Source organism: Nasonia vitripennis, unplaced genomic scaffold (assembly GCF_009193385.2).
Source record: "Nasonia vitripennis strain AsymCx unplaced genomic scaffold, Nvit_psr_1.1 unplaced0148, whole genome shotgun sequence".
Lineage (NCBI taxonomy): Eukaryota > Metazoa > Arthropoda > Insecta > Hymenoptera > Pteromalidae > Nasonia > Nasonia vitripennis.
Window position 1 is genome coordinate 1,006,700 of NW_022279927.1, and position 15,572 is coordinate 1,022,271.

The 15,572-nt window shown below is 36.3% G+C and overlaps 1 protein-coding gene across 11 annotated transcripts in view; it reads right to left on the reverse strand.

Moving 5' to 3' along the window:
• LOC107982149 (dipeptidase 1) overlaps nt 1-15,572 on the reverse strand; it is a 662,392-nt gene that overhangs the window by 397,071 nt on the left and 249,749 nt on the right. For all 11 annotated transcript variants that reach the window (XR_004345325.1, XM_032602224.1, XM_031933340.2 and 8 more), the window contains one exon: nt 7,480-7,612. Coding sequence is in view for 10 of the 11 variants with exons in the window: in XM_032602224.1 (XP_032458115.1) it covers nt 7,480-7,612 (133 nt within the window). In the remaining variant the exon portion in view is untranslated. The remainder of the gene's footprint in view (nt 1-7,479; nt 7,613-15,572) is intronic.

Here is a 15,572-nt window from a genome sequence, read left to right on the forward strand (position 1 = left end):
GTAATTTTGCAATTATTGCGGCCTTCGCCAACACGTTTTCACAAAAGAGCTGATTTCTAGCTTTTTAAATTTAGTTTTGCGGAAAAAAAACTAATTTTAAAAACATCATCTGCATTCTGCATAACGCAAAAGCATTTCATTCATAATTCGTTCTACGTGACATTGTAGAGAATGGAATTGTGAAAGAATCCGGTAGCGTTTCGAGTTTAATTATGAACGGACGCAAGATAATGTTAATACGTTACAGTGAAACGAAATTCATAGTGTCACGTGTGTACACACGTCACGGGTTTCTAATTACTATAAAAAGACGAGTAGGAAAGTGCAATGTGGTGGCGGCCGTGGCGCGACGACAGAACGTCTGCCTTGCAAGCCAGAGGATCTCGGTTCAAGCCTGGGGTCCGTCACTTTTTCTTTGCACTCTTCACTCATAACAATAAACAGCATAAATTTTATGCCTATGAAACTTGCTGCATTGACAGCTTCGTTCGGTCTGCCGGATGAAGCAAAGAAAGGATATTTCCCACATCTGTTTAACACAGATGATAACGCGGATAATGAAGATCCTTATCCAGCAGCCGAATATTATGCACCGGATGCGATGAGCTCAGAGGAGCACGAACACTTCTTTAATTGGTACAATGAAGTATCAATTAGAGAAGAGTTTAATATGCAAAGAGAAATAGCTTTTTATTGCGTGCAAGATGTAACTGTCTTGTCCAAAAGCTTGTCCAAAATTTAGATAAATAGTTTTAGATTGCACTAATCTGTGCCCATTCACAGAAAGCGTGACTTTGGCTAGCTCGTACTCTCTTGCTTATGCCCGTAATTTCCTGAAAGATAATTTGATAGGTCTTACTTGCAACGAAGGTTATGTGCGTCTCGATAGACATAGCCGAAAAGCCGTAGAGTGATTTGTATTTCTAATAATAATAAGTAAATTCCCTAGTAAATTCCCATGTAAATTAACAAAAGTCAGATTCTTTTTTTTCTTACAAGATTCGGATTTACAAGATTAAGCATAGATATATTTGTTGTATTTATTTTTATTCTTTCTTCAAAAAATCCTTTTTTTCTTTTGTTTAATTTATTGCCAAATATTGATCCTCCTTTCGATTTTGTATGATACTAGCGCGATTCACCTCACTCATAACGTTACCTGGTTAAATTATATGTTGCAATAGTGATAAAATTTAAGTTTTGTTACGATCTTTTTTCTTAATGTCAATTTCTAACAAGGGGAAAACTGAAAATTTCAAATAATAAAGATTTAAAACACAACAATTACGCATTCATTTATAATAGAAGGTAAAATTTAAAAACTGAAAATATTAAGACATATTAAGACACAAAACTATGACAGTCAAACAAAAAATAAATTTGAAATTCTAAATTTAAAACAAAAATACTCTAAACTCTTGTTATTTCGTAATATTTCAATTCAACATTTTTGTTTTAGAAATTGTTTAATATTAATATTTTAATTCTTGCCTTAAATGCTTGATTTTTTTTAATTTTAATTTTTTCAACATTTTGCATGAATACACTGCATATAAGGCATTATAATGATAGATACTGCCTGCGATTGACTCGAACACTGAGTTGGGAGAATATCTGTCGAGATCATCACATTTACACTTCATCGTTGATAATCTTGAACACCTAATGTTTCTAATATCCGAACCAATATAAAAAGTGTACATGTCAATGTGAGTGCTAAGTGTGGTCATGTTAATATACATGCATGAATATGTGCAAGGTTAGATTGCCATTCCTAACACATTAACTTATATTTTCCAAATTTATTGTAGAAACCTTTTTTTAAACGTCGATGATTTTTAAATTTATTGCTTTGAAATCAATTTGATTATTAAGTTTATGAATTTTTGGTTATAAACCCATTAGTGGAGTCAAGTACTCAACATAATGTGGGCATATTATGACAAAGTATCATGACACAATATGCTAAGAAAATATGGGCACTAGTTATCGACAGACCATATCTTATGGTTTATTTTCTACCAGGGAATATTCAAATACTTTTCTCTGGTTCAAAGACATTCGATTTGTTTGTGGTACAAAGACAATGTTATATGAATTTTTGATAGTATTAACAAAAAATGTCTTGATGATGATGATACAATTTTTATTAATAGGCTGTTTCTGAATAAAAATAATCTACGCATATCTTTCGAACAAATACAGTATCAGACTAATTATTATGATTGTGGTGTTTTTAATATAGCATTTGCAGTCGCTATTATATTTAATATTTGCCAGTGCAATGTTCAATTTAATATTTGTAAAATGCGAAAACATTTGATCTCCCAAAAAAAAAATTTGTTTCAAAAGAAAAAATCTTGGCAATAAAAAGACTAAACATAGTGAAATCTCTAAATATAAAAATTTCAAGTAAATGTTTTTTTGCTATACGCATTAAAATATCATTTTTTGGGAAAACTTAATTTTATATCTTAATGCGTATAGCAAAAAAACATTTACTTGATATTTTTATATTTATTGATTTCACTACGTTTTAGTCCTTTTCTTACGAAGGTTTTCACTTTTGAAAGAAGTTTTTTTTTGGAGATTTCACATCTTTTACAAAGCATATTCTCCTTGCTATTGTACTTCATGAAATCTTGATCTATTCGATAGACAACAAGCTACTATTGCTTTAAATAATGATCGCATCGCGCATATAATTTTATGGCAATATATGCATGTATACGTATAGCATTACATGCATATTATAATCGCGTGTCGCCGAGTAGCAGACGAATGTCGGTAAAGCAGATTAACTATTGTGTCCACTGGTGTATAATACCTAATATACTCACCGGAAGTCACGTGACGGAGGAGACGAAAAATATCGAGAGAGGATGAAAACTCTGAACGAAATGAAATATACCGAGCAAATTTTCAACTTGCAACTTGTAATTTCAAAGTATATAGGGTCGCGCCGTCGACAAATAGTACTTCGTACTTTTTCTTGCCAACGCGGCGATGTCGCGCCCCTTGATTAGAATATAAGATACATTAACTTTATCATTTTACCCAATATCAAATCATTATAAAAATAAAATTTGTTTTAAAAAAATTGCTGAAATTTTAATTATCAAAAACGTCACTCATGCAATCAAATTTGCAGAATTGAAATTTAATTTTGATAAAATTAATATCGAGGAACTTAAGGTATCATGTACAGCAATCATTAATAAAGTCTTTTAGAAGCCAACACAAAGAAAAAGTAACTGCTAAAAATTAATCAAAAAATAATATAGATAATAAAAGTTTAGCTGATAAAACTAATAATTGTATTCATCATTTTGAAAGAATCATACCGATGGATGTGGATAACAATTACATTGTATATTTATCAAATCAAAATAGCAAAGAAAAATCCATTAAAATGAAAATTTGATTGAAACAGTATAGTATTGTATAATACCTTATTGATAATAAATTAATAGATAATTGATTTGTTTTTTTTTATATAGCCTATACTTATTATTAAAATTTAATTGCTACGTTAACGTTGAAGTGTGTTCAACTGTATACTGCGTTAAATATTTATATAAATGTACATTTTTGAAAATGATTAATATTTTTGTGACTTTTAGTATTAGATACAATTAGAATCGAACATAATTTTAAATATTTTGATATTTTTGGTTATTTTCGATCACTTCCGAGTCATTTTGTGTTTTTTCGATTACTTCCGGTCTACTTTTGGTCAACTTCCGGTTTACCTTGGTCCCCTAAGGAGGCTTAGTTTTGGGAATGAAGTGAACTTATAGCCGGAGACTACCAGACACATTTTAATATAATAGAGGATTAGCATGTTTTTAGAGTTTTAATTTTTTTTTAATTTTCGCAAAAATAGTACCTATGTTTCTTTTTATTCTTCGAGAAAAATATCCGATATGCACTGGTGATAATCGCAAGTAAACTTCAAACTATTAATTTACGTGAAAAATCAAAATTTTTTATCAGCACGTTCAATACAACCACTCAAAGGATGCCAGCTGTTACAGGGAAGGAATTTGGATTGGCGCGTGGCTAGGGTTTTTTGCTTTGCCGTACAACACCCGTGCCCAGGAACGTGGAGAAAGGATTAAAAGGATCTTTAATCAAAAGACGGAGGTCAAAAAAAAAAGACTACTGATTTATTTGGAGTAGGTGAGGAAAAGAGGAGGTTATCCAATCTACAATATACTCTTATTTATCTCATTGTTCTGGCTTTTTAAATCCATTTTCTTCGGATCTGCTTCTTTATCTTCGTATGCAACTCTAATCCTCTAGCATAAGTAATTTACTCTATCAAAAATTGGCATCACGATATCTTCTATTCTTGCGTTTAGCCATATTTGCTTTTTTGTTACTCATATTTCTGTAATTACTTCTGTTCAAGTTTGTTTTCTAATTTATTAAGTGACGCCGTAGTGCCACGAAGGCGAGTTTGAGAAGCAGACGAAGCCGCGGCGCCCGTGACACTATTTACTTCTATATTGGTGTTCGGATTTTTCATGATACAGAAAAAAATGCTTATTTTTACTGTTCGCAAGATTTTATGGCTTATTAGTATGTTTTCTGAGCTAAACTATGATTTCCAACAAAAATATTAGCGAAAAGGCTGCTTATTTTTATAATATGTAAGTGTATAATCCACAAATGCTAAAATTACGTTTTTCTTCTTCAGCCCGAAATGTGAAAGGCCCGTTATGTTAGCCGCAAGAAGTGTTAGGATTGTGAAGTTGGCCGCAAAGCTATATACAGATGAGAATTGCTTTCTCAAGAAAATATAATAATATATTACGATATTTTGAATTAAGAGGTTACCAGTGCATACTCTGCGTTCCGGAACTGTAACCGTAACTAGCTTGCCAGAGTAGCCGATGACAAGGTCTAGGTGGCGCGCTCCGTGTTTTTTTGTGTCTAGGTGTAAAAATTATTCGAGGAAGGTGTCTAGAGGTACAGGGTGGCCGATAACGACGTCTAGGTAGTTAGCCCCGTGGTTTTTGGTGTCTACGTGTAAAAATTATTTGAACACGGTGTCCAGGTGTACAGGGTGGCCGATGACGAGGTCTGGGTAGTTCGCACCGTGGTTTTTTGGTGTCTAGGTGTAGAAATAATTCGAGGGTGATGTATATTAAAACAATCAGTGATTTCATCTTAGTAATAAAAATGTTACAAAAAGCTGTGGTCGAATGGTGCTAAAGATGCTTATATTTTATTTTTACGACTTTGAATATGAAATACTCTAAACAATTTAAAAAAAAAGGATTGAAATCACTAAAAAAATTAACTCTTAAAAAAGTAAAAGGTTAGGCGAGTTTGAGATATTCCGCAACAAAATTACAGATAGAAAAGAACTGAGATCAATCAAACAAAGTCAAGTTTATTTTATTTAATCGTAATGAAGCGAAGAACAAATATCAAGATAATTACTACGTCACTTGCCATGTCCGTTTCATTGTACTTATAGTGTTTGTATGACGTTCTAATATATATAAAAAGAAAATTTAGTTGTTCACCAATAAACAAAATGAAACGGACATGGCAAGTGACGCAGTAATTATCTTGATATTTGTTCTTTGCTTCATTACGATTAAATATAATAAACTTGTTGCGGAATATCTCAAACTCGCCTAACCTTTTACTTTTGTAAGAGTTAATTTTTTTATCGAATTAATCTAATTCTAGTTTCAAATCTCATTCTTCTTTGACTTACAATTGAGGTAAAGTTACTATATTTTTTTCATAAGTCATGAGTACATGTGCTTAAATTTGTTACGGGCTCTATACATTACTACGTGTTTTACTTGATGACTTTAATCTTTAAACTTAACGTTATTTGCATTTGATAATCGTGATCTTTTACATTAACTATCTTATATATCAGTTTTACAAAAAATAATACCACGAACAAATATTCTTTGAGTCAATCACAGTCTTGAGTCTCATATGTACACCAATATGGCTAAAATCGGCATGCACATATAACTGTGATTGACTCGAGGAATATTTCCTTAATGACCGCAAGTCAATATTGTCCATATTTGCATACACTTATGCTTGTGATTGACTTGAAAAATATTCTCCGTAGTACTATTATCAAGATGTGATAAATTAAGTGAAACTGTTATATGATAAAATTGATCTGAAGAGGTTGAAAACCAGATAACGAAACGTTATCACAACATAGATTAATTAAATTGATTTTATAGCAAACAGACAAATGCAAAAAGAATTGTAACTCCATTAGATTAGGATTTACTTTATGATAAACTTGGAGGTATATCCGTACTACCCTATTTATCCATAATAGCTACAAAGTGACTAATCTTTTGCCAGCATATTCAGAGTTAAGAGTAAATTCGAGCATCCAAGAGTATCTAATGTGTAGCGTACAACCGAAAAAAACACCACCTTTGTTGTCGTAATCCATCGTCCACCGAGAGTCTCTTTCTCTGATAATTTAGGCAATCAACAATGACACAGCGAAAAAAAAAATTTTAACTTTTCAACATAGATACTTCGTGGGTTACGTATATAGCCTAGTCAATGAGTGATCTAAACGTCAAAGTTTTGTCAACCTTTCAAGGCGTGGAATATGTCAGAGGCTTTGCGTACAAATTAAACTTTAAATTGACAGATCACTGCGTGACTTACCAGATCAGGGATTCTCACACGTGTTTTAACTTAATCTTAACAGACATCGACAACGTAGTGCTAAAGTGAATATTTCAATTGCGATTTTTCCAAGCAGTCAGACATTAAGATAAACTTAACAACGGACTTCTGTGCTATAATAATGTTACATACAGGGACGTAATATCGATCAAATCAAAGGAGATTCTATCCTTTCTTGTAACTTGCGATTAGTCGGTAGTTCATTCTTAAAATAGTGGAGTTGACATCCAACTAGAAAATCGTAGTCAAAACATAATGACTGTTAGTAGCTAACTTACTCGGCTAGAACAGTTTAAACTAAGACGTAAAGGTTAATCTCACTAGAGGCACTAGACAATGTGACGATCTATGGATGGAATATCAATCGTTCTATCTATCGCTCTTTTTTCAGGATAACAAATTTAGAACCTCTTACAGGTTGTCGCGAAATATTCGTCCCAAGAACAAGAACTGACATATGTTTGAATTTTTTTGGCCCAGGGTGCACGCCTCTGGAATGCACTTTTTGCAAGTTAAATAAAAGGAACTCTGAACTGTGCTAGTCTTCGCGGCAAGAATTTGAAATCTTCGTCGGTCATTTGGGATGTGCTGTTCTCCGTTGGGAACGACGATATAATACCATCTCTGTCAAAACCAGACGAAACATACCATCGGCTGTTTAACCGTTTATGTTTATATAAATTACATCTAGTTAAGTCTAATCTTATCAGCTAATTATTGCAGGGAGATATCTATTTCTGAATACTTAGATATTAATAATAAATTGTTTGTAAAGTAATATACCTTTGACCGAAGTTACTAAAGATAAGTGTTGGGCATTCATTTCGGCAAGCCTTCGTATCACGTCTATCTGTTCCAAGGATAACTGAACGGCGTTCAATTGAGCTGCACCACAAGGAACATACGCTGACCAAAACTAAAAAAATGTTCATTAAAATTCAAAGATTTATTTAAACAGAAAAATTCTAAAAATTTGAATTTTGTCATCTATTTATTTTATTTTTATAGGTAAAAAATATTATAAGTATTTTATTGCAATAAGAGAGCTATTTGAAAAGTACACCATCCGTAAATCTCATGATATGATAAAATCAATGATAAAGTATCAGATTTTCAAATCAAAGATTGCCGCGTAGAGATGCCCTGGATGCAGATACAGGGTAACGTTAAAGCAAACGTGAACATTCAAATAATATGTGTGTGTGTGCGTGCGCGCGCGTGTATAAGTCCGTGTGTGCGCTATTAGTATTGGCGGCTGGTCTGAGTGTTACTCGAAACTTTTCGGAAAAGCAGACAAATCCTGACTATGAAGCCATTATAGAAAATATGGTAAGTAACTTTAGGCGTTTGGGATGTGTGATTAATATAAATTTCATTTCCTAGATTCTCATGTTAGTTATTTTCCAGAGAATTTAGGCGATTACAGTAAAGAGTAAGGTAAGCATTTTCATTAAGATCTTAAAAAAGTTGAACGGCGATACAAAGGAAATTGAGTTGTTAGTATCATGGGGATTTTTTTTTATAAATGAACTCTTTATTTATCTTTATATTATCATTAAATGGGAAAGAATTATACAAACCCATTTTGATAAATAACAAGTCATGAACAGAATGCTCCCAGTGGTATTCTTGCTACGCTTATATCTTTTAATTTTTACTTTTGTTTGAGTAAAAGTTACAGTTTCTTTAAAAGAGACTGAAGGTCTTTATTACGCTTGCGCTAGAAAAATGTTTCAAACAACTAGCCTAATTACAATTTCGTTTTTTAAAGTTTTTCGTAAACAAGTTAAACTATTCAACGAATTTATTTACATATGTACATTCAGGTATCTAAGCGCTACGTGTCATCTTTTTATACTACGTGGAAAATAGTCAAAATTTTGCAATTCTTTTTTATTTAGTTCCGTTATGTCGTTATTATATACTAGATGCACATTAAATATCGTTTCTGGGTTAAACTTTAGTGCTTTGGTGTTAAAATGCCTTGGTACATGGTAACCCTATTAAAAATTTTACTCAAGATCGTATGTAAGAACTTACGTAAAATCATATATCAGATCTTGTCAAAGAACCTGTGTAAGATCGTACATAAGATTTTATCAGCGATTTTCGACCAAGAACGAAGATAAGATCTTACGGAAGATCTTATGTTCATGATAAAAAAAATTATTTTTATCAAATATTCATTCAAGATCTTACGTAAGATAGTATATAATATACCTATAAAAGACCTTATGTAACACTTAAAGAGATATCTTTTTATTCATCATTTACTCAAGATCTTGTATAAGATCCTATGTATATCTTGAGTAAGTGATCAATAAAATGGTATCTCTTTAAGTGTTATATCAGATAAGAACTAACATAAGCTCATGGATAAATTATAAATTGAAGAATTTGTATTGATCATGGTGGTAAGATCTTGCATAAGATCTTATGTAAGAACTTGGGGAAGATATTACGTAATCTCTTATGCAAGATTTTGTATACGATCTTGCGTAAGATCTTGAATGAATATTTGATGAAAATATTTTTTTTATCATAAACATGCGCTCGCCGTCTAGACCACGTGATACGCCACCGAGCTCGGCGGCGCTCTCCGTTCGCCGACTCACTCTCTCTGAGACCACCGAGCACGACGCAAGCCTTTAGCACACGTCTTGCTCCCCTTACCCTGTATTCTTAAGTTTACGTTTAAATAAAGTCCGCTACGTTTTTCTTTTCTTCTTAAACTCGTACTCTATTTATTTTACGGTACCTTATCGTGTCTAGATTGTATAATACCGACAGGTTATGCGCCCAGCACGCCTCCACTGCGCGAATTAGTTTAGTGATAGTGACACGAGAAAAAGAAGAAAAGCCAAGGGAAGCCAAGACGAGTCGACTCCTGAACGACGCCACGAACACGACCTAAGCTGAGAGACAAAGGACGGCCGCAAGCAGTCACTCGGTCAGCAAACGACCTCTCGGTGAACGCTGAAAGACATCAAAGTCAAACGTCACGATGGCTGGAAAGTCATACAAATGGGAAAATCCGCAAATTTCACGTAAGTACGTACAAAATGCAAACGTGTAAAGTGATAATTAAAAATGTGCTAGTGGAATTTTTGAATTAAGATCGGCGGTACGCGTGTGTATAAGAAAAGTGAAGTGAAAATAAAATCGCGAGATAAAATGACTATGAAAAGCCGCGTGAAGTAAATCCGGAGATCACGAAAATCGCAGAAAAGAAAAAGGCGCGAATCAGTGTTGCATAAGCTTGGCTTGTCAGAACTCGAAAATCCGAATGCGTTGAGACAAGAGAAAACCGATCATAACAAAACGCATTTCCGAGAAGTTCAAACGAACGAAAACACGCGGTAAAATTCCCAGTACGAAGCAACAGGCGAGAAAAGGGGGGTTGCTAGGCAACCGAGCCAACATGGCCGGTTCACTTCTCTCTCGCAAGTAAGCTACACGGAACGGAGGGAGAGCCGCTGTTGCCGCGCTCTCGACTCACGACGACAACGCGCAAAGCCAAGCGCGCGTAGAAGAAGGCGACGCTAGTTTAACCTGGCACGTATTGTATTTCCACGCGTGTGCATGAAAACGGAGGGAGAGTTGCTGTTGTTGCACTCGCATGTCACGGAAATGATACGAGGACGCGCATGCATGTATATATACGCATATATACATGCACGTAAGGCTCATGCTGAGTCGACACACACCACAAAGCGAACGCTGCTATAAAGGCTGTGCGCAGCCGCACAAAGTCACGTGACCGCTCACTTGTTGAGCGGCAATTTTTGAATTTCTCAACGCATACCTATGCATCTAGTGTAAGTCTGCCTGCATGCTGTACTGTCTACAGACACCGTGTGGGTGGGGCTGCTGATACATGGGTGCACTCAGCAACTATTTAATTTATTGAATTAATCAAATAAGTAGCAGCTTATCTATAAAGGAATTTGACGCGATACACGTGAACGTCGACTCTCGCATCTAGTGTAAGTCTGCCTGCGTGCTGCACGGTTTACAGACACCGCGCAGGTGGGGCTGCTGGTGAGTGAGTTCACTTTAATTTCACAATTAATTTATCATACCGACGCTGGTTCAGGATTGCTCGTTTACAAGCTTGCGTTCAGAAATAAATGAAGTTTGAATGTTAATTACGAAATCTTTCGACAGTTCGGAGCACAAGCACTGATTGGAACGACATACGTGCTAAGATCCTGGATTACTACGATCTGAAGGACAAACAACCAGATGAGAGTCTGTGGCTTCAACTCTACGGCGGAAGCGTTTGGCTCACGAACTCCAAGGATGAAACACTCCAATTAGGTAATGAAGTCAAGTTAAAGAATAATATTTATACGTATGTTTACTCATGTACGAGAAGTCTGACGGGCTTAAAGCCAATGGAAAGTACGAGACGAAGTCTGCGCGGATCTGTGAGAGGTTTAACACGAATACACGAATTTGACTTGGTACGTGCGCACGTACAGACACTTAGTCAGTGCCACACGCTCAATAAAAACTAGACCCTCACACAGATCTGCCAAACCTGCTCTCGTGCTTAGTGGGTCTCGGACAGCGGGAGTCGTGCTTAGGCACACATTCCACAACAAGAGACTAGGTCGGTTTGGGAACTTTCTTGAAAAGTGACTGGACTGACCGCAAGGTAGCCCGATACTTGTGCACAAAGTATAGGGATCCTTGCAAGGGTATCTTCTCAACCGCAGACTAACACCTTTTGTATATTTACAGACATGAACATCCTCAGTTTGGAAGAAGCAGCCAGACTCCTTGGAGTATTGAAAGCTACTGAGGAACGAGTGGTAGGGTTTAGGGAACCTATAAACCACTACAGCGACGTAGAGAGAGAATGAGAACATCAAGATGAACAAGAACTTCGAAAAGTTCACATCCAAGATCAGCAACAACATGCACGACTGATGGAGTCTGTCGAGAGTTTGAAACTCAAAGAGCAGAACGAACAGGCAGTGAAAGGTTGGCATTGACTCTGTCAGACCCCAATAAGCCGAAAATTCTCAGCTGCATACGTCCGGAAGAGCCGTTTAAACTGCCTCCACGAGGACGCGGACGCGGTTTTCGCCCAGCTGATCGCAACCCGCTCATGCTTCTGACTCCAGGACCAAGGGAGTTCAAATCCACTGATCTGAAAGGCTCGTCCACGCTAATGGCCGGCACATGAAACCACGATTGGTACGAGTGGAACGATGATACTGAAGTCAGGAAGGAACTGACCCCATATAAAGATTGGCGCATCGAATCCGCTGAACGTCTCGGAACCACGTTCAACGACTTGAATGTAAGTAGACGATTTTCTGAACATGACTTAACGCGACTGAATAGGCTGAATCTGTCCAAGTCAATGAACTCAGGTAATACGAGTATAAACGACACAAAAATTGAAACAGATTAACATCACGCGAACATACAATTTAAAATTAGATTCAGAGTATGCCCCTTTCGAGGATTTCTTATTCTCAGAGTTGAAGTCGCGAAAGCTATTCTACATCTTCGAAAAGAACAATCAAAGTCTAATCTGTCCAGATGAACTCGAACACGATAATAACATCGTACGTGAGATAATTTTGAACAAAATCGACGATAAATATCACTTGTACACGATGAATATCAAAGATCCAGTTGAATTACTGGAAAAGATCAAAGAAATTAAAAAGAATGAACTAAGAATTAATACCCATACAGCTCAGAAACGGCTCTTTAATCTGAAGTTCAACAAAGATAAAGAAACTGCCTTTAATTTTTGCTTGAGGTTTGAAGACCTCGTAAGAAAGTATGAAAGTAACGAAGGTATAGATAAAAGGAACGATGCTGCAAAGAAAAGTCTGCTGTACAATGCAGTAGAGCAAGCCTACCCAGAGGTCATCACGGCAGAGAACATTGCAAGCCGTGGTACGGGTAGGAAATACACGTGCAACGAATTAAAAGATTTAATTTTCCAGATTGATAATTCGAAGCCAAGAACCCCAGAGAGGTCAGCACTTCTCGGATACGCCGAGGAAAGAAGCCGCTCCTCAGACAGACGGTCCAGAAGCAACGACAGGTCCCACAAACGGTGTGAGCGATGTGGTAGTACGGTGCACTCGACCAAGGAGTGCATGCATGATGAGCCGAAGTGTTTCAATTGCAACAAGTTCGGACATATCGCCGTGGACTGCAGCGAGCCACGAAAAGGGCCACCACGAAAGAGAGCGTCTGACCGGAACAGAAGCATCTCTACAAAGAGAAAGCAGAGGAGAGAACATAGCAGATCACGATCAAAATCACCCTTCAGACGATCTGGCACGCCCGCAAAAGGTACGACTAATACTGATTCAGTATGCATGTATGTGAGTCTGAATGAATGGGACGACGAGACGCAAAAATTTATCGTAGATTCAGGCGCGACAGATCATATGACAAATTCTAAACTCATCTTAACTCAGTTACACGAAAAGACTGAGTGTGTAATAGGTTGTGCCAATAAAGGCAAACGATCGAACATAATTGCAACTAATCAAGGCCAAATTAAATTCGAGTTCCTAACGGCAAAGTAATAAAGCTAGACAAGGTTGTATACGCGGAAAATTTAAGTAAAAATCTGCTGTCACTCAAACGCTTTACAGATCAGGGCCTGTGTGTGTATCTAGATAATAAACGATAAATGTTTACGAACCTAATACGAGAGAACAAATTCTAGAAGGAAAGTTCGAAAATCCGTTCTGGATAATTGATTTAAAGCCAAAATTCAATAATAAACAAACGATACCCACAAATGCTCTGATCGCTCATGAAAACAATGAAAAGATTGTTAAGAAAAAGGTGACATTCGCTGATGAAAAGTCAATCATAGATTCAATAAGTCAAAGGAAAGAAAATGTTGATGAATCTACCAACGTAATAAATACTATGAATTTATGGCACCTTAGATTAGGACATAAGTCTCTGAATAAAGTAAAAGTTATAAAAAGATTATACCCGGATATTAAAGAATTTCGAGAAAACGACCATGGTGTGTGTTTGAAAGATTGTGAAATATGCAAAGTAGCGAAAATGAATAGACCGAAATTCGATAATAACAAAGAGATGGCGAAGAAACCATTGCAACGAGTCAATGCAGACACAATAGGACCGATTACACCAGCTGCTCACCCGAAAGGATGCAGGTTCATAGTTGTGTTAGTAGATAATTATTCACGTTTTGCAATGGCTTACCCAGTTAAGCAAAAGTCAGACGCTGCCGAATGCATACATGATTTTGTGGTGAAATGCAGAAATATATGCGGAAAGGATGAAAAGTTCTGTTACTAGACTGCGATCAAGGAACAGAATTTACCAGTGGAAAGACACAGAAGGTACTGGATAAATATGGCGCGGAACTCAGAACAGTTTGCCCATACACTCCACAGCTAAACGGCATAGCAGAACGCTACAATCAGACTATACAGAAGATCGTAAGAGCTCTAATGTACGATTCGAGACTACCAGCGAATGCCTGGGATTTGGCAATAAAAGCTGTGGTCTATCTGTATAACTTGACGTCTCACAAGTCCATCGATTTTAAATCGCCTTTGTTAATGATCAACCCAGAATCAAATGTTTATATAAATCAGATCAGGAGATTTGGTTGTGTAGCTTTCACCAAGGTCCAAGGACAACAGGAGACTAAGTTCGATAAACTCTCGAATAAAACAGTGTTAGTAGGATACACTGACACAAGCTACCTGTTATTAAATCCAGAAGATGGCAAAGTGTACGAAAGTCGAAATGTGCAATTCATCGAAAGCAAAGTCTTCGGAGACATTTACAAGCCCGAGGATATAAAAAATTGGACGATAACCAACGACACTCTGAACAAAGAAACCTGGCTGTTTAAATTCGAGGAGGAAAGCGCAGTTCAACAGGAAGAAGTGGTTACAGCACCCAAGAAGAAAGGCAGACTACGTAAAGAAAATCAAAAAACAGCTGTGAAATCTGCTCCAAAAATAAATCACAGACCAGTGACTCGAAAGCAAACTCAAATTAAGGAAGCTGCACTATCTGAAGATACTCAGGATGAAACTGAAGGTCTAAATGTATATGACCTAGATGCACTGTTGACGTTTGGTGCATCAGTATCAGAAAAAACACAGGATAAAATCGAAGGCCGACAGATGGCAAGAAGCCATAAACAAAGAAAGAGAAGTACTTCAGAAAAACCGAGTGTATGAAGTAGTCAGTAGAACGAGCAACGACGGCAAAAGGCTGAACATCATGTATTCGAGATGGGTCTTCAAACGTAAAGACAGTGGAACAAAATATCCTGAGTACAAGGCAAGAATTGTTATACGAGGCTTCAAGGATTCAAATCTGTATGATCTCTGTGAAACATACGCACCAGTGTCAAGACTTGCACTAGTAAGAGCTGTCCTAACCATTGCGAATAAACACGACTATGTGCTGTGGCAACTAGACGTAAAGGCAGCTTTTCTTCACAGTCCAATCAAAAAGGATATATTCCTAGAAATACCAGACGGTTTTGAAGAATACGAAAATCAGAGACAAACGAAAGTTTGGAAGCTCCACAAATCTCTTTATGGCTTAAAAACCAGCCCAAAGAGTTGGAATGAACATTTTTCAGAGTTCGCTAAACAACTAGGGTTCCAAGCGTACAGTAGAGACCCATGCCTGTTCGTATATGCTGAAGACAAAAGCCGCATAATCATGCTGTTGTACGTTGACGACATATTGTTGACAGGCAATAACGAGCCGAAGATGAGAGAAGTGCAGAAAGAATTAAGTAAAAAGTTTGACATGAAATTCCTATGTGAACCTAAAGAGTTCTTAGGAATTACTATAACAAGAAACAGAAAGGAAAGGATCATAAA